This window comes from Mustela nigripes, chromosome 9 (genome assembly GCF_022355385.1).
Source record: "Mustela nigripes isolate SB6536 chromosome 9, MUSNIG.SB6536, whole genome shotgun sequence".
Lineage (NCBI taxonomy): Eukaryota > Metazoa > Chordata > Mammalia > Carnivora > Mustelidae > Mustela > Mustela nigripes.
In genome coordinates, this window is record NC_081565.1 from 61,263,271 (window position 1) to 61,286,894 (window position 23,624).

At 39.6% G+C, this 23,624-nt stretch overlaps 1 protein-coding gene and 1 pseudogene across 9 annotated transcripts in view; one reads left to right on the forward strand and one right to left on the reverse strand.

The window, feature by feature from the left end:
- Nucleotides 1–23,624, reverse strand: part of KDM4C (lysine demethylase 4C) — a 497,442-nt gene that overhangs the window by 429,591 nt on the left and 44,227 nt on the right. For all 9 annotated transcript variants that reach the window (XM_059411675.1, XM_059411674.1, XM_059411670.1 and 6 more), the window contains one exon: nucleotides 17,260–17,435. In XM_059411675.1, the coding sequence (XP_059267658.1) occupies nucleotides 17,260–17,435 (176 nt within the window). The remainder of the gene's footprint in view (nucleotides 1–17,259; nucleotides 17,436–23,624) is intronic.
- LOC132024922 (small ribosomal subunit protein uS2-like) lies at nucleotides 11,219–13,906 on the forward strand (annotated as a pseudogene).

Below are 23,624 nucleotides of genomic sequence, written 5' to 3' on the forward strand. Positions count from 1 at the left end.
GGCGAGGATATAGAGAAGGGGGAACCCTCCTATAGTGTTGGTGGGAATGCAAGCTGGTGCAACCACTCTGCATATTGCATGGAGGTTCCTCAAAAAGTTGAAAATAGAGCTACCCTACGACTCAGCAATTGCACTACATCGTATTTACCCTAAAGATACAAATGTAGTGATCCGAAGGCACATGTGCACCTGAATGTTTATAGCAGCAATGTCCACAATAGCCAAACTATGGAAGGAACCTAGATGTCCATCAACAGATGAATGGATAAAGAAGATGCGGGGTGTGTGTGTGTGTGTGTGTGTGTGTGTGTGTGTGTGTATATATATATATATATATATATATATATATATATATATATATAATGGAATACTATGCAGCCATCAATAGAAATGAAATCTTGCCATTTGTGACGACATGGATGGAACTAGAACGTATTATACTTAGCAAAATAAGTCAATCAAAGAAAGGCAATTATCATATGATCTCCCTGATATGAGGAAGTTGAGAAGCAACAAAGGAAGTTTGATGGGTAGGAAAAGAATAAATGAAACAAGATGGGATCCGGAGGGAGACAAACCATAAGAGACTCTTAATCTCACAAAATAAACTAAGGGTTGCCAGGAGGAGGTGGATCGGGAGAGGGTGGTGGGTTATGAACACTGGGGAAGGTATGTGCTATGATGAGTGCTATGAAGTGTGTAAACCTGGCGATTCACAGATCTGTATCCCTGGGGCTAATAACACATACGTCAATAAAAAATTTAAAAATTATATTTAAAAAATTATCAACCAAAAAAAAAGAAACTCACCATTTTACCTTTCAAATTATTTTCTAAACTCTTTAACCAATTATTCTATACTAGCAAATTTTACAGACTTACATGCAAAAGATAAAACATTTATAGGAAAATTGACAAAAAATAATTTCACTCAAAGTCCAGGAAAGCAGGAAAAGCCAAAACTAGAAGCAATCAACATGATCATTAGAAGCAGAATGACCTAGGGAAAAGTCCAGGAAACCAAAATAAGATACTTTACCAACATTAGTTTGGAAAATGGTTAATATATTAATGGTAGGAAAGAATGAGACCTCTCTTACACAGCTGGAGTGAAAGTATAAAGTAGTACAAACTTTCCAGAGTACAATTTTTTACACATATCAAAACCTTCAAAAAATGCATATCTTCAACCATAAAATCCAACTCTGGAAATTCATTCTAACAATGCAGAGACATATACAATGATACATGACCTGTGGTGTTTGTTCCAGCAATAACTGAAAACTCAAACTAATGTTGCCCTACAACAAGGGCTAAGTTAAATAAAATACAGAATACAAAATAAGGTAGATCTTTCTACATATTGATATTAATATTTTTCCACAATGAATTAAGTAGATTACAGAATGGTGAATATACATGTAAAAAAATCTATAATTATATTCAAAAGGACAAAAAGAAATTTATACCATATTATTAATATTAATGGTTATCTTTTACATTGGAATTACAGAAAAGCACTTACTTCTCTGTGTTATTTGGACTGTGAACAAATAATCTTATATTAATACACATACACACAAAAATACCAGTATTTCTACATGAAAAATAAATCAACAAACCAAGAGAGTTTTTTAGCAGCAAAAAGAGTGTTTAGCAGCAGTAGCAATCCCCATAAAGCCTACTGACATTTTACTATAGATTTAATAACTGTAGAACAATCAAAATCAATACCCACTGTACTAGGACCCCAAATTAGTTACCTAAGCAGTAAGCAAGAAAACCAAACAAATTAACAACTTTATTTGAAATATAAAATAACTTGCTGATTTACCCAAAACATTAAAATCTCAACAGGACAGCCAAAATTTTAAAAGATGGGCATGAAAGCATCATTTACTCCACAGTATTCTACCACTTCAATTAGTAGGTTTCAATAGTAATAAGAATTGTAGGCAAGCTAACTAGAAGCCAGACTCAGGTGACCAAAAAAGGTAACAGAGATAGTTTATTATATCTTACAGAGAAATTTGTTGGACTTTTTTGGATACCAAAGTCTTAAACTGTTTTTCACTATAACAGACCCAAAGACTCTATCACTATATACCACTCAATCATGGATCAATTTTTAACTACCTATAACTCTAAAATAAAAAAGACACGTGGTTTAGTAGCTACTGAGTTAAATTCTAAAATCGTGAATATAGTATTTGTTGACTGAATGAATAATGATTCTAAACTTGAAAAAAGTGACCAGTTCACTCAGTTGGTGCCCAACTCTAATGAAACTTGGCTACAGATTCCATCCTTAATAGACCGTCAAACAATTACAACTGTCCCACAAATCCAGTATCAATTTGCTCAAAACCAATCCACCATTCCTTTCTTTCAGAACCTTTTATTCACTATATAGCAACTGTTAGAGGTGGGTCTTTAGGACCAGCCTGCCTAGAGCTTTGAATCCAGCTTTTGCCATGTGTAAGCTATGTAATCTTGGGCAAGGGGCTAATTTTCTCTGGACCTCAGTTATTCCTCTATAAAACGAGGATAGTAACAGTTGAATTACTGTGAGGACACCATTGCATAATTATACAAAGCACATAGCTCCATGCATAGAAGAATGTATAGATCAGTAATGTAAGTGATACAAGAGAGTATATTACTTACCTCCATAAAGTTTTATAGTAGAATTATCTTGGAGGTCTCCAGATTTTCTTTTTTTTTTTTTTAAGATTTTATTTATTTATTTGACAGACAGAGATCACAAGTAGGCAGAGAGGCAGGCAGAGAGAGAGATGGGGGAAGCAGGCTCCCCGCTGAGCAGAGAGCCCGATGCGGGGCTGATCCCAGGACTCTGGGATCATGACCTGAGCCAAAGGCAGAGGCTTTAACCCACTGAGCCACCCAGGCACCCCTCCAGATTTTCTTTGAACTAAGTTGTGTTATTAACCAAATGAGCATGTTATCCTGTTTACTATTTACACCAAGCACATGATGCACTGTGTACCTATGCAAAGGCATATACTGAATCAAAGTAAACAGACGAACAAAGGAAAAAAAAAAAAAAAAACAGGAGAATGCCTCCTGCCTCCCATGAAAATTTACTCCATCTCAGGACCATCCTATAACCATAATGAACACCATTTGCCCAAGTACAACTGTAAGTGAACAAGCAAAAGCCTTGGATTGAGGCTTAGAAACCCATCTCACTGGCATTTGAAATAAATTTCCCACATGAAACTGGCAGAGGAAATATAAAAAGAATTTTCTTTTTTTTCTTTTTTTTTTTTTAAAGATTTTATTTATTCATCAGAGAGAGAGAGAGAGGGAGAGCGAGCGAGCACAGGCAGACAGAATGGCAGGTAGAGGCAGAGGGAGAAGCAGGCTCCCTGCCGAGCAAGGAGCCCGATGTGGGACTCGATCCCAAGACGCTGGGATCATGACCTGAGCCGAAGGCAGCTGCTTAACCAACTGAGCCACCCAGGCACCCCAAAAGAATTTTCAAAAGTATCTTTTTTCCTAGGAATCTTCATTTTATTTTTTCTTTCTCTCCAAATTTTTATTAAAATTCTAGTTAGATACTCTAACTATTCTAACTAAAAAGTAATATTGGTTTTGGGAGTAGAATTTAGTGATTCATCACTTACATACAACACCCAGTGTTCATCATAACAAATGCCCTCCTTAATACCCATCACCCACCTAGCCCATTCTCCACCCACCTCCCTCCATTAACCCTCAGTTTGTTCTCTAACGTTAAGAGTCTCTTATGGTTTGTTTCCCACTTTTTTTTCCCTACCCATATGTTCATCTGTTTTGTTTCCTAAATTTCACGTATGAGTGAAATCATATGGTATTTGTCTTAGCATAATACACTCTAGCTCCATCCACATCATTGCAAATGACAAGACACTTTTGATGTGAGTAATATTCGTGTGTGTGTGTGTGTGTGTGTGTGTGTGTGTACACCACTTCTTCTTTTCCCATTCATCAGTCAATGGACATTTGGGCTCTCTCCATCGTTTGGCTATTGTTGATAATGCTGCTGTAAACATCAGCATACATGTACCACTTCAAATCTGTACTTTTGTATCCTTTGGGTAAACAACTAGTAGTTCAATTGCTGGATCATAGGGTAGTTCTATTTTTAACATTTAAGAATTTTTTATTTTTAGAGAGAGAGGGTGCATGTGCATGGAAGGGAGGGGGAAAGGGAGCAAGAATCTTAAGCAGGCTCCATACTCAGCCCAGAGACCAATATGGTGCTCCCTCTCACAACCATAAGATCACGACCTGAGCAGAAATCAAGAGCTGGAGGCTTAACCGACTGAGACACCCAGGTGCCCCTATTTTTAACTTTTTGATGAGAGTAAAAATTGAACAGCTATACGAACAAAACAAGTGCCTAGTAAAATAAATTCCCTCTAAAAAGAAAACTGATACTATACTAGAATAATCACATGGGCTAGAGATGATGATCCAAGTGTCTCTATGACAAGAAAAAAAGGTCTTCAAGGCTCTGTTCTCATCAATATTTTGAATTACCACGTATTATTAACAATGATCATCTGGGAGCCAAAATTATATATTTCTATAATGTTTGAATTTTCAAATAAACATGTATTACTTTTGTAACTGATAAAAGCATTTCTGACCATTCTTCAAAATTCATCTCAATGGCACGTACAAAACAAAATTACTCCTTTCCTGATTATCAACCATAGAAGTCTTTTGAAACCCCATTGTACTTTGTACCTCTCCTATGGTAATTATAATAATTATTAAAGGTACTAATAAGCATTTTCTAGCAAGTATAATCTGATTACTTTCAAATTCAAATTGTCTCCCAAAATACCAAAGTAGCCAAGCAGATGTTCCACTATATGAACTAATCTATTTAATTAACACTTTAAGAATGACTCTGGAGGAGCACATGGGTGACTCAGTCATTAAGCATCTGCCTTTGGCTCCCAGGGTCCTGGGATCAAGTCTCACATGGGGCTCCCTACTCAGTGGGGAGCCTGCTTCTCCCTCTCCCACTCTTCGTGCTTGTGTTCCCTCTCTTGCTGTGTCTCTATCAGTTGAATAAAATCTTTTTTAAAAATTTTTAAAAAGGACTCTGGAAATGGGTGCTAGAAGATAAACAACAGAATACAACACACCATTTATACTTTTAAAGAGCTAGATAAGTCTGCTTCCACAATCCTGTTTCAATTGCATTACACTATAGTGTAATGTACATTATATATATATATAATGTACATTACAGTAAATGGCTAAAAGAGTCCTTGAAAATTCTGAATGCAAACCAGTCCAGTCTACAATAAAAGTTTCACATTCTCAATTAATGAGATCTTAAACAATGAGATTTACTAATGCCTACCAGAAATTCAAAAGAAGGGACTCACATGAAATATAAAACTTTCAGGATGAGTCCAAGATGGCAGAAGAGTATAAGACAGAATCTTCAGCTAGGTAGCTATTAAACCATTCTGAAACTGACAAATTCAACTGGAGATCAAAGAAAAGAAGAGCAGCAATTCTATTGACAGGAAAACGACCACTTTCTGCAAGGTAGGATGTGAGAAGAAAATCCAAGGCAATAAATGGGAATATAGATCGCAGAGGAGGAGGGATCCTCCATCGGCCAGCTACTGGCAAGTGACAGAGCAGAGGAGCACAAAATCAGAACTTTTAGAAGTCTGCTCCAGTCAGGGATGTCATTCTGGTGGCTAACAGGCAGGGGTGGAAGGGAGTGGAATCCTTCTTGGGACAGTGTGATCTCAGGACTCTCAGGGTCACAGGAAGACCAAGGCTACAGGAATGTGGCAGAACTCCCAGGTATCAGAGCGGTAAAGATGGCTGCAAAGAGTGATCCAAGGAGTGGGCTCTCAGGGCAGAGTTGTGTGTTACACAGCACAGTCCAGCCACTGCTCTTCAAGCAGGGGCCTAACAAGAGGCAGATCCAGACAGAACCCCCACAGCACAGGAGCATGCTACAGGAATCTGTGGAGTTTAGAGACTCTAAACAGGGCCATGTGCCAAAGATACAAACACTTGGTCACAGGCCAGGGGAGCACAGAGTATGGCCAGAAACCAGGGGGACAGGAGTGATTGAATGCTTTTCTCTGAGGGCTCATTAAGGAGTGGAAACCCAAGCACTCGGCCCCTCCAGGGCCTGAGATTGGGAGGCCGCCATTTTCATTCTTGTCCTCTAAAGTTGCATGGAAAGATTTCAGGGAACAAAAACTACCCAGAGCAAAGCCCTACAGATTACTTAGTCTGGCCCCCAGCAAGTGCGGTGTAACTCCCCCTGGGGCAAAGACATTTGAGAATCACTGAATAGGCCCCTCCCCAAGAAGATCAGCAAGAACATCCAGCCAAGAACAAGTTTACAAATCAATGAGAACTGCAAAACTCCAGAGCTAAGGGAATACAGCACATAAAATTCATGGCTTTTTTCCCATGATTCTTTAGTCTTTCGACTTTAATTTTTCTTAATGTTCTCTATTTTTCCCCTTTTTCTTTTTGAATTTTTCTTCTTTTTTTGATTTCAACCAACTTCTCATCAATTCCTTATTTAAAATATTTCTTTAATTTTCAATTTTACAGTCATATTTAACCTTACTCTGTGTGTGTGTGTGTATTTTTCTTTCTTTAAAATTTTGGGGTGCCATTTCTTCTAACAGAACAAAATATACAAATCTAGTATATGGCTCTGTTCTATTCACCAGCCTGATATATTCTTTTTTCTTTTTCTTTTACCCATGGATTCGGGTCTCCCCTTATTTGTTTACTGTATATTACTCTGGGGTCATGTTACCCTTTTAGTATTTTGTTTTCTCATTCATCTATTTTTCCCTGGACAAAATGACAAAATGGAAAAAACTCACCTCACAAAAAAGAACAAGAGGGGCAGTACCAAATGCCAGGGGCCAAATCAATATGGACATTAGCAACATGTCAGAACAGGAGTTCAGAATAACGATTATAAAGATACCAGATGGGCTTCAAAAAAACATAGAAGACACCTGAGGATCTCTTTCTACAGAAATAAAACCTAACCAAGTTGAAATCAAAAAGGATATTAATGAGGTGAATCAAAAATGGAGGCTCTGGGGCACCTGGGTGGCTCAGTGGGTTAAAGCCTCTGCCTTCGGCTCAGGTCATGATCCCAGGGTCCTGGGATCGAGCCCCACATCGGGCTCTCTGCTCGGCGGGGAGCCTGCTTCCACCTCTCTCTGCCTGCCTCTCTGCCTACTTGTGATCTCTGTCTGTTAAATAAATAAATTCTTTAAAAAAAAAAAAATGGAGGCTCTAACTGCTAAATAAAGGAGGCAGAAGAGACAATTAGTGATATAGAAGACCAAATGATGGAGAATAAAGAAGCTGAGAAAAAGAGAGATGAACAACTACTGGATCACAAGGGGAAAATTTAAGAGATAAGTAACACCATAAATCAAAACAATATTAGAATAATTGGGATTCCAGGGGCACCTGGGTGGCCCAGTGGGTTAAGCCTCTGCCTTTGGCTCGGGTCATGATCTCAGGGTCCTGCGATCGAGGCCCCCATCGGACTCTCTGCTCAGCAGGGAGCCTGCTTCCCCCTCTCTCTCTGTCTGCCTCTCTGCCTACTTGTAATCTCTCTATGTGTGTCAAATAAATAATAAAATCTTAAAAAAAAAAAAAAAGAAGCATTGGGATTCCAGAAGAAGAAGAAAGAGAGGCGGGGGGCAGAAGGTATATTGGAGCAAATTTCAGTGAAGAACTTCCCTATTTAGGGAAGGAAGCAGGCATCAAAACCCAGGAGGCACGGAGAACCCCCCCCCCAAAATAAATAAAAATAGGTCAACACCCTGACATCTAACAGTAAAACTAACAAGTCTCAGAAAAAAAAGAGAAAATCCTGAATGCAGCATGGGACAAAAGGGCTGTCATTACAATGGTAGAAATATTAGATTGGCAGTAGACCTATCCATAGAGACCTGGCAGACCAGGAAGAACTGGCATGATATATTCACAACACTAAATGAGAAAAAACACAGCCAAGAACACTATATCCAACTATGCCGTCATTGAAAACAGAACGAGAGATAAAAAGAGATAAAAAAAACATAGACCAGAAAGGAACAGAGAAAATACACAGTAACAGTCCCTTACAGGCAATACATTTGCACTAAATTCATATCTTCCAATAGTTACCCTGAATGTAAATGGACTAAATACCCCAATCAAAAGACACAGAGTATCAGACTGGATAAAAAAAGCAGGACCCATCCATATGCTGTCTGCAAGAGGCTCATTTTAGAGCCAAAGACACCTCCAGATTTAAAGTGAGGGGGGCGGAAAACCATTTACCATGCTAATGGACATCAAAAGAAAGCTGGGGGCAGGGGACAATCCTTGTATCGGACAAATTAGATTTTAAGCCAAAAACATAATAAGAGATGAGGAAAGACACCATATCATACTTAAAGGATCTGTCCAACAAGAAGATCTAACAATTTTAAAGATCTATGCCCCTAACATGGGAGCAGCCAATTATGTAAGTCAATTAATGACAACTTCAAAGAAACACATCAACAATAATATAATAATAGTAGGGGACTTTAACATCCCCTCCTCACTAAAATGGACAGATCATCTAAGCAAAAGATCAACAAGGAAATAAGGGCTTTAAATGCCACACTGGGGGCGCCTGGATGGCTCAGTGGGTTGGGCCTCTGCCTTCGGCTCAGGTCATGATCTTAGGGTACTGGGATCGAGCCCCACATCAGGCTATCTGCTCAGCAGGAGCCTGCTTCCCTCTCTCTCTCTGCCTGCCTCTCTGCCTACTTGTGATCTCTCTCTCGCTGTCAAATAAATAAAATCTTTTAATTAAAAAAAAAATGACACACTGGATCAGATGGACATCACAGATATATTCAGAACATTCCATCCAAAAGCAACAGAATATACATTCTTCTCTAGTGCACATGGAACATTCTCCAGAATAGATCATATCCTGGGTCACAGGTCAGGTCTCAAATGGTACCAAAAGACTGGAATCATTTCCTGAATATTTTTGGACCACAATGCTTTGAAATGTGAACTCAACACAAGACAAAAGTTAGAAAGAGCTCAAATACATGGAGGCTAAAGAGCATCCTACTAAAGAATGAATGGGTGGACCAGGAAATTAATGAAGAATTTTAAAAATTCATGGAAACCAATGATAATGAAAACATAACTGTTCAAAATCTCTGGAATGCAGCAAAGGCAGTCCGAAGAGGACTTGTATGGCAATGCAAGCCCTTCTCAAAAGACAAGGAATGTTTCAAATACACAACCTAACCCTACACTTAAAGGAGCTGGAGAAAGAACAGCAAATAAGGCCTAAACCCAGAAAGGGAAGAGAAATAATAAAGATTAGAGCAGAAATCAATGAAATAGAAACCAAAAGAACAGTAGACCAAAGAAACTAGGAGCTGGTTCTTTGAAAGAATTAGTAAGATTGATAAACCCCTAGTGAGATTTATCGAAAAGAAAAAAGGACCCAAATTATTAAAATTATGAACAAAAGAAGAGAGATCACAACCAACACCAAAGAAATACAATCAATTATAAGAACACATTTTGAGCAACCATTCACCAGCAAATGAGACAATCTGGACGAAAGGGATGCATTTCTAGAGACCTATAAACTACCAAAACTGAACCAGGAAGAAACAGAAAACATGAACAGACCCATAAACAGTAAGGAAATTGAAGCAGCAATCAAAAATCTCACAACAGGGACGCCTGGGTGGCTCAGTTGGTTAAGCAGCTGCCTTTGGCTCAGGTCATGATCCCAGCGTCCTGGGATCGAGTCCCACATCGGGCTCCTTGCTCCGCAGGGAGCCCGCTTCTCCCTCTGACTCTGCCTTCCACTCTGTCTGACTGTGCTCGCTCTCGCTTGCTCTCTCTCTGACAAATAAATAAAATCTTTTAAAAAATAATAATAATATGAGAAACCTCTACCTTTTAAAAAAAAAAAAAATCTCACAACAAACAAGAGCCCGAACCAGACGGTTTCCCAGGGAAATTCTACAAACATTTAAAGAAGAATTAATACCTATTCTCCCAAAACTGGTCCAAAAAACAGAAATGAAAGGAATACTACCAAACTCATTTTATGAGGCCAGCATTACCTTAATCCCAAAACCAAAGACACAATCAAAAAGGAGAATTACAGACAAATGTCCTGATGAACATGGATGCAAAAATGATCACCAAAATCCTAGCCAACAGAATCTGACAGTACATTAAAAGGATTATTCACCACGACCCAGTGGGATTTATTCTTGGGCTGCAAGGCTGGTTCAACACCCACAATCAATGTGATACAATAAATTAATAAAAGAAGGAACAAGAGCCATAGGATACTCTTAACAGATGCAGAAAAAAGCATTTAACAAAGTACAGCATTCTTTCTTGATTAAAACTCTTCACACTATAGGCACAGAGGATACAAACCTCAATATCATCAAAGCCATCTATGAAAAACCCACACTGAATGTCATTCTCAATGAGGAAACCTGGAGCTTTTCCTAATGTCTATTATCACTGCTGATATTCAATATACTAGCAGTCCTAGCCTCAGCAATCAGACAACAAAAAGAAATAAAAGGCATCCATATGGGCAAAGACAAAGTCAAATTCTTACTCTCTGCAGATGATATAATACTTTATGTGGAAAACCCAAACTATTCCACCCCAAAATTGGTAGAATTCATACAAGAATTCAGTAAAGTGTCAGGATATAAAATCAATGCACAGAAATCAGCTGCATTTCTATAGCCCAACAACAAGAAAGAAGAAAGAAAAATTAAGGAGTCAATATCACTTACAGTTATACCCCAAACTATAAGATATCAAGGAGGCAAAAAATCTGTACTTAGAAAACTACAGAACTCTCATAAAAGAAACTGAGAAAGACACAAAGAAATGGAAAAACATTCTACACTCATGGACTGGAAGAACAAATATTGTTAATATGTCTATGCTACCTAGAGAAATCTACAGATTTAATGCAATCCCTATCAAAATACCACCAACTTTTTTCACAGGAATGGGACAAATAATCCTAAAATTTGTATGGAACGAGAAAAGACTCCCAAATAGCCAGAAGAATGTTGAAAAAGAAAACCAAATCTTGTGCATCACAATTCCAGACTTCAACCTCTATATCAAAGCTGTAATGATCAAGAAAGTATGGTACGGTGCAAAAACAGACACATAGATCAATGGAACAGAATAGAGAGCCCAGTAATAGACCCTCAACTCTATGGTCAACTAATCTTCCACAAAGCGGGAAAGAATATCCAATGGAAAAAAAACATCAGTCTCTTCAAAAAATGGTGTTAGGAAAATTGGATAGCCACATGCAGAAGAATGAAACTGGACCAAAAATAGACTCAAAATGGATGAAAGACCTCAATGTGAGACAGAAATCCACCAAAATCCGTGAGGAGAACAGAGGGAACAACCTTTTTGACTTCAGCTGCAGCAACTTCTTCCTAGTCACATCACCAAAGAACAGGAAGCAAGGGCAAAAATGAACTACTGGCATGCTCTCTCTCTCTATGTGTGTCAAATAAATAAATAAAATCTTTTTTATTTATTTGGCACTTTATTGACACTAGTGACACTTTTTGACACTATTGGCACTTTATCAAGATTACAAGCTTTAAACAGTCAACAAAACCAAAAGATAACAACCAATAGAATGGTAGAAGATATTTACAAATGACATACCAGATAAAGGACCAGTATCCAAAATCTATGAAGAACTTATCAAACTCAACACCTGAAGAACAAATAATCCAATCAAGAAATGGGCAGGGGCGCCTGGGTGGCTCAGTGGGTTAAAGCCTCTGCCTTTGGCTCAGGTCATGATCCCAGGGTCCTGGGATAGAGCCCCACATCGGGCTCTCTGCTCCACAGGGAGCCTGCTTCCTCCTCTTTCTCTGCCTGCCTCTCTGCCTAGTTTCTCTCTGTCAAATAAATAAAATATTTAAAAAAAAAAAAAAGAAAGAAAGAAAGAAAGAAATGGGCAGAAGACATGAACAGACATTTCTGCAAAGAAGACATCCAAATGGCCAATAGACAAATGAAAAAGTACTCACCATCGCTCAGCTTCAGGGAAATACAAATCAAAACCACAATGAGAAACCACCTCACACCAGTCAGAATGGCTAAAATTAATAAGTCAGGAAATAACAGATGCTGGTGAGAATGTGGACAAAGGGGAACCCTCCTACAGTGTTTGTGGGAACATAAGCTGGTGCAGCCACTCTAGAAAACAGCATGGAGTTTCCTCAAAAAGGTAAAAATAGAGCTACCCTATGACCCAGCAACTGCACTACTGGGTATTTACCCCAAAAATACAAATGTAGTGATACGAAGGGGCACCTGCACCCCAATGCTGACAGCAGCAATGTCCACAATAGCCAAACAATAGAAAGAACCCAGATGTCCATTGACAGATTAATGGATAAAGAAGAGTGGTACACACACACACACACACACACACACACACACACACACTGGAATATTATGCAGCCATCGAAAAATGAAATCTTGCCATTTGCAACAACGTGGATGGAACTAGAGGGTATTATGCTAAGCAAAATAAGTCAATCAGAGAAAGACAATTTCCATATGATCTCACTGATATGTGGAATTTGAGAAACAAGACAGAGGATCATAGGAGAGGAAAAAATGAAACAAGACAAAACCAGAGAGGGCGACAAACCATAAGAGATTCTTAATCTCAGGAAACAGACTGAGGGTTGGGAGGAATGGGATGGCTGGGTGACGGACATTAGGGAGGGTATGCATTGTGGTGAGCGCTATCTATTGTGTAAGACTGATGAATCATAGACCTACACCCCTGAAACAAATAATACATTATATGTTAATAATTTTTTTTAAAAGCCTTTTCCACGCTACCCAGGGAAGGGTTCATATGATGTGTTTTGCCTTCCTGCCGCAACTTAAAGGGAAATTTTCACAATATCCGGAGCTCTTGATGTTCTGCAAATGAAGGAGGAGGATGTCCTCAAATTCCTTGCAGCAGGAACCCACTTACGTGGCACCAACCTTGACTTCCAAATGAATAGTACATCTACAAAAGGAAAAGTGATGGCATCTATATCCTAAAACTGAAGAGATCCTGGGAGAAGTTTCTGCTGGCAGCTCATGCCGCTATTGCCACTGAAAACCCAGCTGATGTCAGTGTCATATCGTCCAGGAATATTGGCTAGGGAGCTGTGCTCAAATTTGCTGCTGCTACTGGACCCACTCCTGTTGCCAGTCGCTTCGCTCCCGAAACCTTTCCTAACCAGACCAGCCAGGCTTCCAAGAGCTGAGACTTCTAGTGGTTACTGATCCCAGGGCTGAAGACCAGCCTCTTACAGAGCTGTCATATGTTAACCTACCTACCACCACTCTGCGTAACCTACCTACCAACACCTCTGTGTTGTGTGGACATTGCCATCTCTTGCAACAAGGGAGCTCACTCAGTGGGTCTGAGGTGGTGGATGCTGCCAGGGAAGTTCTGCACATGCATGGCACCATTACCCATGGGAGGTCATGCCTGATCTCTACTTCTACAGAGATTCTGAAGAGATTGAAAAGAGCAGGCCACTGTGGAAAAGGCTGTGACCAAAGAGGAATTTCAGGGTAAATGGACTGCTCCAGCTCCTGGATTCACTGCTACTCCACATGAAGTCACAGACTACTCTGAAGGTGAATAGGCACTCTCTGTTCTTATTTAGCAGTTCCCTACTGAAGACCGGAGTGCTCAGTCTGCTACTGAAGACTGGTCTGCAGCTCCCGCTGCTCAGACCACTGAATGGGTAGGAACACCACTGAGTGGTCTTAAGCTTCTCTTCCAGAAAGGCAAACAAAATGGAAATAAAGTTGACGGTAAATAAACAGTTTGTAAAAGTCAAAAATATATACATATAAAACTTCCAATTCCTTTGGAATAGACACAGTGTTCCATAGCTGAAACTTTACACACAGAATTAAGATTCTTCAACCATCAAGTACTGACTATGTCAAATATAAATTTAAAATTTCAAAAACATATCAACTAAATTCATCCAAAGAGCTTACCCAGGGAATTTAGATGGTGATGTTTGTTGATCAGCACATTGGCTGATTTGAGGTTTTAGTTTTTTTTTCCTAATTAATGTTTTGGTCTTGAGCCTTAACTACCATATCAGAAACATTTTTTTAAAAAGGTAATTTATGGGATGCCTGGGTGGCTCAGTTGGTTAAGCCGCTGCATTTGGCTCAGGTCATGATCCCAGCATCCTGAGATCGAGTCCCACATTGGGCTTCCTTGCTTGGCAGGGAGCCTGCTTCTCCCTTTGCCTCTGCCTGCTACTCTGTCTGCCTGTGCTCACTCTCTCTCTGACAAATAAATAAAATCTTTAAAAAAAAAAAAAAGGTAATTTAAAGGGATGTCTGGGTGGCTCAGTCAGTTAAGCATCTGACTCTTGGTTTTGGCTTAAATCATGAGCTTGGGGTCCTCAGATCATGATAGCCCCGTGACTAGCTCTGCATTCAGTGGGGAGTCTGCTTCTCTCCCTCTCTCCCTCTCTCTGCCCCCATCCCAACTCATGCACACATGCTCACTCTCACTCTCTCTAATTAAATAAATCTTTAAAAAGAAAGGTAATTTATAATAACAACTGTGATGGTCTCTATTCTTTTTTAAAGATTTTATTTATTTGTCAGACAGAGAGCAAGAACACAAGCAGAGGGAGTGGCAGGAAGAGGGAGAAGTAGGCTCCCCACCAAGCAGAAAGCCAGACACAGGGGTTGATCCCAGGGCCCCGGGATCATGACCTGAACCAAAGGTAGACGTTCAACCAACTGAGCCACCCAGGCCTTCCATGTGATAGTTTCTAAATATATTCACAAATTCTTTAATACTCCTCCCTTCAAGAAGTAGAGCTTAATTCTTACCCCCTGACTATGGGCTGCCCTTTGCAACTAGCTTGTAACAAATGGAATATGGCAGAAGCGACAGTCAAAAAACAGATCATAAAGAGATACTGTGGCTTCCATCTTGGTTACTCTCTAGGATCATTTGCTCTGGAAGAAGCAGGTTGCCACAACATGAGAAGCAATCCATGAGGCAAGGAACCCAGGACTCTAGCCAACAGCCACGTATGGGGAACTATCTTAGTAAAGGCTTTTCCAGTCACAGTCAAGCCTTCAGATGGCAGCAGCTCCCCCTGACATCTTGACAGCAACCTTATGAGAGGACCTGAGCCACAGCCACCCAGCTAAATCACTCCCAGATTCCTGACTACAGAAGCTGAGATATTAAATAAATGCTTGTTGATTTAAGCTATAAGGTTTGGGGTAATTTGTTACACGGCAATAGGTATAATTACAATATGGTAGCCCTTCAAATCTTTCAAGGATTTCCTTTTCAAATTACTCATCTTCCAAATATGTAATTTATCATTTGAGACTTAAACACTGCCAGGGGTATTCTGTGCTGTGCAGCACTGGAGGCTGGCACAACCAAAGGTGTAAAGGGCAGAGGAAAAAGCTCACCAATCTGACAGGTCCTTTCCCAAGCCCCAAAGGCAGCATGGGACTTGGGGACCAGTGAGCACACTGAAAGTTCAAGAAGAGCCTCTGCTGTCCGCAGTGTCTCACCCTGCCCCATGCCAGGCACAGCTGCCTTGCCCCCAGCTGCATAAAGTGCAGGAGGCAGAGGCAGAGGAGGGTGGCATTACAGGCCCAGGCCATACCCTCCATGCCCAGGGGATGAAGACGTTACTATCATGAACAGCCACTGCCTCCGTCAGTTCAGCTGCTGAAGCACTGGGGTCCTCATGATCCATGTGGATGCTGCAATCCACCACTGCACTGGGTGCTGGGTGGCTATGTCATCAATGGGCACACCAAGGCCATGGTGGTGTCTTACTCAGGCAATAGGCTGGGGTACGTAAGGCATACAGTCAATCCCCACAGCAATGGACACTGTATCACCTCTATCTATTACCTAAATCAGAACTGGGACATCAAGGTGCATAGCAGCCTGCTGCCAATCTCCCCAGAAGACTGGCCTATAGCAACCAACATCAAGCCACTCCTTGATGGGCTGCTCATTTTCTGGCCGGATCAGTGGAACCTCCATGAGGTGGAACCAGCCGATGCCACCAGGTATGCCATCACTATCTGGTATTTTGATGCCAAGGAGTGGACAGCAACCAAAGACAAGTTATCAGCTAGCATCCAGAAAGAAAGGTGTCCAAGTACCTGTTACAGCCAACTACACCCACATTGTGGCCAGCCCCAGAGTTGTAAGGACAGATAGCCTGCACTGATTTCAGGAGAGCCTCTGGCCCTGTGCTGCTGGCCCAACAACCCACCAGACTCAGTGCCTGCTCCTTTTTCTGCCACTGCTGCTGCTTCCAGCTTTGCCTCTGTCTGACTAGTATAGAGGGCTCAGCCTAACACTGAGGACCAAGGAGGGCAGAGACCTCTCCTGTCCTGTGATGGGAGCTGGGATTATGCCTTGAGAAGGAGCCAGGATTGGGAGCTACCATCAGTGGAGCTAGGGGCCTGTGGTTTACCCCATCTGGCCCTGTTCCTCTCAGGTATGGAGAGCTGGGAAGAGCCACTGCCACCTCCCACCAGGATGCAGGCTTGGGGGCTGAGATGTCATGGCCTCTTGCTCGTAAAGCGTTGTTGGTAGAGTATCCCCAAGCCCCTTACTCCTCCAGCCCAAAATGTGAAGTGACTCTCCAACCCCTATGGCCATAGCACCTTTTGGACTATGCTGTCACTGCATGGGCAGGATAAAAGGTGCTGAGGAGCATGGGTGTTAAAAGTCCTATCAGCCAAGAAAAAAAAAAAAGTTTACCCCAGAGCTGAAAAAAAAAAGACTTAAACTTTGCGTACAAAGAAAATTTGCCAAACAAATGTGAATCATGTGTAAAATCAAAAATACTCATGGCAACTAAAAGAAAAAAAACATTTACAGATATGACTAAGATGATAAAATGAGAAATAACTTCCTTAGTGGTAAGCTAAATATAAGCACACAACCACATGAAGAACAGAAAACAGAAACTCTTAAACGAAAACTGAAAGAAGATATGCAGGAGACTCCTACTTCTCATCACAAGCTCCTCTGTCTACTTGATTTCTTACCATGTTCATGTATATCTTCAAAAGCAAAAATAGCAAAGTGTATGCACTCACTTGCCACTGTTAGCCAGCTGCCTGAACTCCTTCACTGTCATGGCTTTTTTCTGGATGTTGTATTGAGTGAAGAGTCCTGACTGCCCAGTGACCATCTGCTGAATCGGTGCTGGAATAAGCAAATTATCAATGTCATCATAGCACTGCCGTGGCTTCCATTCCCGAGGAGGAATCACCTAAAAATAAAATAATAAAATAAAATATTATCCAGAAAATATTCCAGGTAGTCATTTAGCTTTGATATTCCAACAGAAGAGAAATGAAGAATTTCTCAGCATTTCTATAACAAATGTGTAGAAGAACTGTGAAGATTCAGAGTAAGGGAAATGCCTTGTATTCTCCTAAATAATCACCTTACTTTGACTTTTTTTTAACAACAAAATTTATTGAGCATTATTCCAAACAGTACTTTTATTAACTTATTTTTTAGCTGATACTAGTAGCCTCTCAATTTTAAAAGTAAAATTGAAAGACACACAAAATAACTTGAAGTTCAATCGTGCTTATATTATTACAATAAAAAAATAAGCAAATATATGTTTAGTCAGTATTTTTTTTAAAGATTTTATTTATTTATTTGACAGAGAGAAATCACAAGTAGATGGAGAGGCAGGCAGAGAGAGAGAGAGGGAAGCAGGCTCCCTGCTGAGCAGAGAGCCCGATGCGGGACTCGATCCCAGGACCCTGAGATCATGACCTGAGCTGAAGGCAGCGGCTTAACCCACTGAGCCACCGAGGCGCCCAGTTAGTATTTTTTTTTAAATATCTCTCACACAACATGGCAAATAGCAGAGTGGTGTGCTAGTAAATGTTTAACAATCAGTTTTCTGGGAAGATGGAGAAAACCTTGAATTTGTAACTCTCGCCTATTTCCATGATGTAACTACACCCATCTCGGCTAATTTGAGCTTACCAACATGTCATCATTGAACAGGAAGTCGAAAAGAGTCATACATTATCAATGTTTTTGTTCCTGTATGAGGTTGTTCAGCACACCACTCTTTTCCAACAGTATTTTTTTTTTAAGATTTTATTTATTTACTTGACAGACAGAGATCACAAGTAGGCAGAGAGGCAGGCAGAGAGAGAGAGGGAACCAGGCTTCCCACTGAGCAAAGAGCTCGAGGCGGGGCCTGGATCCCAGGACCCTGAGATCATGACCTGAGCCAAAGGCAGAAGCTTAACCCCCTGAGCCACCCGTATGCCCAATTTACCAACAGTATTTAAACACTTAATTATTAACAGTGAAAAGATCAATAAACAGTCAGACCAAAAACATATACGCTTATGATTAAAAATTAGAAGGGACAAAGTTATTAAGTCATGATTTACAACTGGAATATATTTACCTTTAGAAACTGTTTCAATTTCTTAAGAAAAACTTTAAAAAATTAATTGCAAAATATAGATAGCACACTTCAATAAATGCATGATTACAAATAAGTAACTGTGAATTATAAAGCTACACCAGAGTACCACATGTGCCCTCCAAACACATTTATCTCTTGTCCAATCACAGCATTTATGGTACATATTATCACAGCATTTACGGTATGCATTTCCCTACTAGGGTTTATATGATTTTATTGGGTGCCTGAGTATGCATCCCTAGCACCAGTTTTTAAAATGAATGGAAATATACATAATATAATCCATATATACACATCTTCTTTGAGGTTTATCTTTTATGTTTCATTCAGTATTTCTCTGAGATTCAAATATGATGGTCTATATAGCTGAAGTTCACTGATACTCCTACTGTACTCCTTCATACAAATATTTATTCATAAATGGGGAACCATTTAATGCTCACTTGTTTTTTTCTGATTATTTTGTTTATTATTTCTGATTATTCTGTTACTTTGCAAATAACACTGCTATTAATATTGTTGTGTGCATTTTCTGCTGCATATAAGCACACCGTTCTCTAAAATAAACACATATCTATGGACACTCCCAACAGTGAAATTATGGGATGCAGGATATGTATAGATCAAATTTAATAGTTATTACTGAATGTTTGTCAAAGTGGTTGTACCATTTCACATTGCCACCAGCAATGTATGCAGTCTTTTTCTTGGGCTCCCCATATTCATCATTACTTTATATTGTCGATCATTTAAATTTTAGCCTTTCTTAGAGGTTGTGTAATGATAGTCAAATGTAGATTGAAAGACTATGAAAAAGAAAAGTGAGCTGTCAATTCTAAATTTAATTTAATTTTCATCAGCGATATGGAGATATTTCACATTTTATTTCCACCAAGGTATGTTAGTTTAAAATGAGAATAGATACAATCATATTATATGCTGTTTAAAACACATACTCAATACTTTAAAAGAATTTGGATAATTGTAACAAATGCATATGGATAAACACACCAAATTGTCTTCAGGACATATCGAAAGGGGGGAAAAGGTTGTAAATACTAACTTGCTCTTCATCAGAAATAAGTGCAAATAATCCAAAAAACTGAAACATGGATTGATTCAGGCCATTGTTTAGAAACAAATATATCTATAATCAAAATTAATATATTTTGAGTTGAATATTTTCCTATCTGTGAAAAAAGTTTTGTAGCAATTTTCTCTTCTAAATTTAGAGAAGCAATGAATATAACAAATTTATGAAAATTAAACATTATCTTTATAAATATTTCATGTATGTGTTCATTTACTTTTGATAAAAGTGTTCAGACAGAACTTTAAAAATTTGTTAACTTCAGGTCTATAATAAAAATCTTATTTTTGGACTGTAATTTTAAATCTCAGATTTTCTTACATAGGAAATGGCAGGAAATAGAAGCACAAGATACTTAGGACTTTAAAAGATTCCAAAATTAAACTTTTACATAAAATGACTCTAACTAAAGGTAACCCATTCCTCCTAAAGTTTACCTTCTTATTGTATCAAAATAAAAACAAACATTTTATTTTGTATCACCATTTCCCCAATCCCAGCCTGAGCCTTATACTCAAAAGAAAATTTCTGACTGAAACCTGTATTTGCCCTACTTACCTTGAAATAAGTTGCTATTATCACCATCTAAATACTGAGGAAGAAGGAATAAGAGGAAGAGCAGTGCATCTTGTAATCTTTCTTCATGAACCTTGAGGACATAGATCACTGTCTATACTCTCCAGGCTATTCACAAAACTATGTAATGTGCATAACCTATGGCCCAGGACAGTCTATGTCCAGATTACTGTCATGTAATAATTTTACCCACTTCATATGTAATAAATTTTCCTCATAATCTTTCTCCACAAAAACAATGTAAATTTTACATTTAAAGAGACTGTGAATCTTCAATTTGCAAACTTCACAACTACCTTTTAGATAGAAAGTTTGGGGTCAAATCTCTCATTATGGAAATAAAAGTTAAATCTAAAGTATAAATCTTAAAAAATGTTCATTAAAAAAAAAAAAAAGACAGACTATAATCTAAGGCCAAAGTCACTACTACTGGAACTACTCAACCCTCTTCTCCAAATCATAAATTAAGACCAATTCATTAAATGGTGCATTAACAAAGAGTCTCATGGGTGGTTCTGTCCCCAGGGCTTACTCTCAAAGCAAACTAGCAGCATTAATACAGTTTTAATTTTGACAACTTGATTTGTGCAATTTTATACATTTGCTCTTGCTGCAAATTCCAGGAAAAAAAGGAAAAGTAGGTGAAACTGACCTTATGTGACTTACTGTGAAAGGTAACAAAAATGGCCCAAAAAACCCACAAGAAACAAAAGAAAACAAAACAAACAAACAACAACAAAAAACGAGTTCATTGTATTCCTAGTAGAAGCAAAAAAAAAAATTATCATGAGACTGAATAAATGAGTATCTCCAACTTTGTCAATAAATCTCATTCAAAAAAAAAAGTCTGGGGTGCCTGGGTGGTTCAGTAGGTTAAAGCCTCTGCCTTCAGCTCAGGTCATGATCCCGGGGTCCTGGGATCGAGCCCCACATCGGTCTCTCTCCTCCTCAGGGAGACACCTTCCTCCTCTCTCTCTGCCTGCCTCTCTGCCTACTTGTGATTTCTGTCAAATAAATAAATAAAAATCTTAAAAAAAAAAAGTCTAGACTCAGGTGTGTTTTGTTCAACATTCAGAAAACTAATTGTGGTTCTCATTAACCTCATTCTGTTACAGAATGCCAGCAGCGGCACAGGTGTACCCTTGGGAAGATGTGTGCTGCTTTCCCTTCCCGTGTTACTAAACGTGCCACCCTACCACAGCACACTCCATAATCTCAGTGGAACAGAGTAAAATCTATGTTTTCAAGGAACAAAAGGGGAGAAGAGCAAGACAAAGGGCTGCATTCAAAGCCCAGAGAAGGGGACAACCAGTTACCCCCAACTTTCCTCCACTCAAATAAAGCCCAAATCCTTGCTACCCCACTGCTAGTTTATGATCAAAATTACATGTGTTAGATAATCCTGAAATGATAGTCTCTTCAACTCAAAAATGATTTTTCTCGAAGGGGGCAGTAGGGAGATGGTTTTCCGCCAGATCAAAGATATTGAAGTGCTGAGGTTCCAAAAGTGGGTTCTTTAAGAACTCAATAAATAAGTTAAACTAAGGATCCCTCATCTGAGAAATTCACTATAAACCTCTTAACTTTTCTCTTTGTTTCCTCTTTTATCTTCCTTTTCTGTCACTTACCCACCCCTAATAAACTTTCACTCAACTTAATATCCCCCAAATTTTAAACCCTTCCTAGGCGGGACTTGAACCATACACAACAAAACGACAGACCTCAGGGGACAGATAACAGCACAGTCGAATTGGGTTATAAGATGCCGGAGGACTTGAATACTGAAACATCCCTGCCATTCTGGGACTTCTCTCCTCTGATATCTGCTCTTAATGCTACTGGACATCCCGCTGGATGTGGGAATTCCAAGAAGAACCCATGACCCAGCCACAGTCAAGCAGGCTCTGGCAGAGTTCAGGATTCATTAGGTGATGCTGACAAATCTACAGAAACCCAGATTACAAGCTTAACGTTTAGAATAATAAAATGAAGTAAGTACAATAAAACATACTCTTCTGAGGGGACTTTTTTCCCTCCCTCACCCCTTAGCCTCTTACGAAGTAAATTTTTAATTGAAATATATTTCCAGGGACGCATGGATGGCTCAGTTGGTTAAGCGTCCAACTCCTGATTTCAGCTCGGGTCATGAAAATCAGGGTCATGGGATGGAGCCCCTTGTCAGACTCTGCAGTCAGCATGGAGTCTGCTTGTTCCTCTCCCTCTGCTCCCCCCCTCATTCACATGCTATCTCTGAAATGAGTAAATAAAATCTTCTTTAAAAAACTGAAGAAAAAAGAAATAGATTTCCATTATACAAGGAATAGTAATCCATCTCAGGTTGTGATCAAAGGATGAATTATATAGAGTATCTCTCTTTCAAAGTTCTAACTTTGGATCTATGGGTGCAAACCCGCAGTGAAATCTTCAGCGCCTTACTGTGACCCTCAGCATATCACAACAACCCCTGACAAGACTCCCCTTTTCCACTCCGTCAGCACTCTTCTCAGTCAGTCCACTCTGTCTCCCCGCAATATTCATTCTTCATGTAGGAGCCATTGTGACACTTTCAAAATAATGTCACTGGGATGCCTGGATGGCTCAGCTGGCTAAACGACCAACTCTTGATTTCAGCTCAAGTCATGATCTTAAGGTCCTGGGATAGAGAATGCCCTGTGGCTCCTTGCTCAGCAGGGAGTTGCTTGAAAATTCTCTCCCCTGCCCCTGGCCACCCTTCCCCTCTGCCCCTGCCGACTCATGTGCACCTGCACACTCTCTCTCAAATACATAGCTTTCAAAAAAAACAGAACAAAAAAAAAAACAAAATAATGTCACAAAAATAACAAACACACAAATAGCCATCATGTCTTTCTCTCATCTGCTTTAAGCCCATCAATGATTCCCACCACACTTCAAATAAAACCCCCAATGCTTACTAAGCCCAAGCAAGCCCAGGATGATCTGGCCCCTTCCAGGGCTCTTACCTTACTTACCAACCTCTTCCTCTGCTCACTGAGCCCCAAATTCACAGACCACCTTTCTATTCCTCCCACACATGAAGCTCAGGTCAGCTTTCAGGCCTCTGGACTTGCTATTCTCTCTGTCCCCACGTCTTGAAAAAGTTGGTTTCTTTCTATTTTTTGGGCCTCTGCTTAAATGTCCTTATCTCACCACCCTAAGAAGCTACCTCCAGAATATAAATTCAACAGGGGCAGAAATGTGGTCTTTACTATCCCATCTCCCAGGACACGGCAGTACCTGGTATGTAGTAGGCACTCTCCACACTTGATAAGCAAGTAACTGAAAAGAAAACAGAATACACAAATCTACAG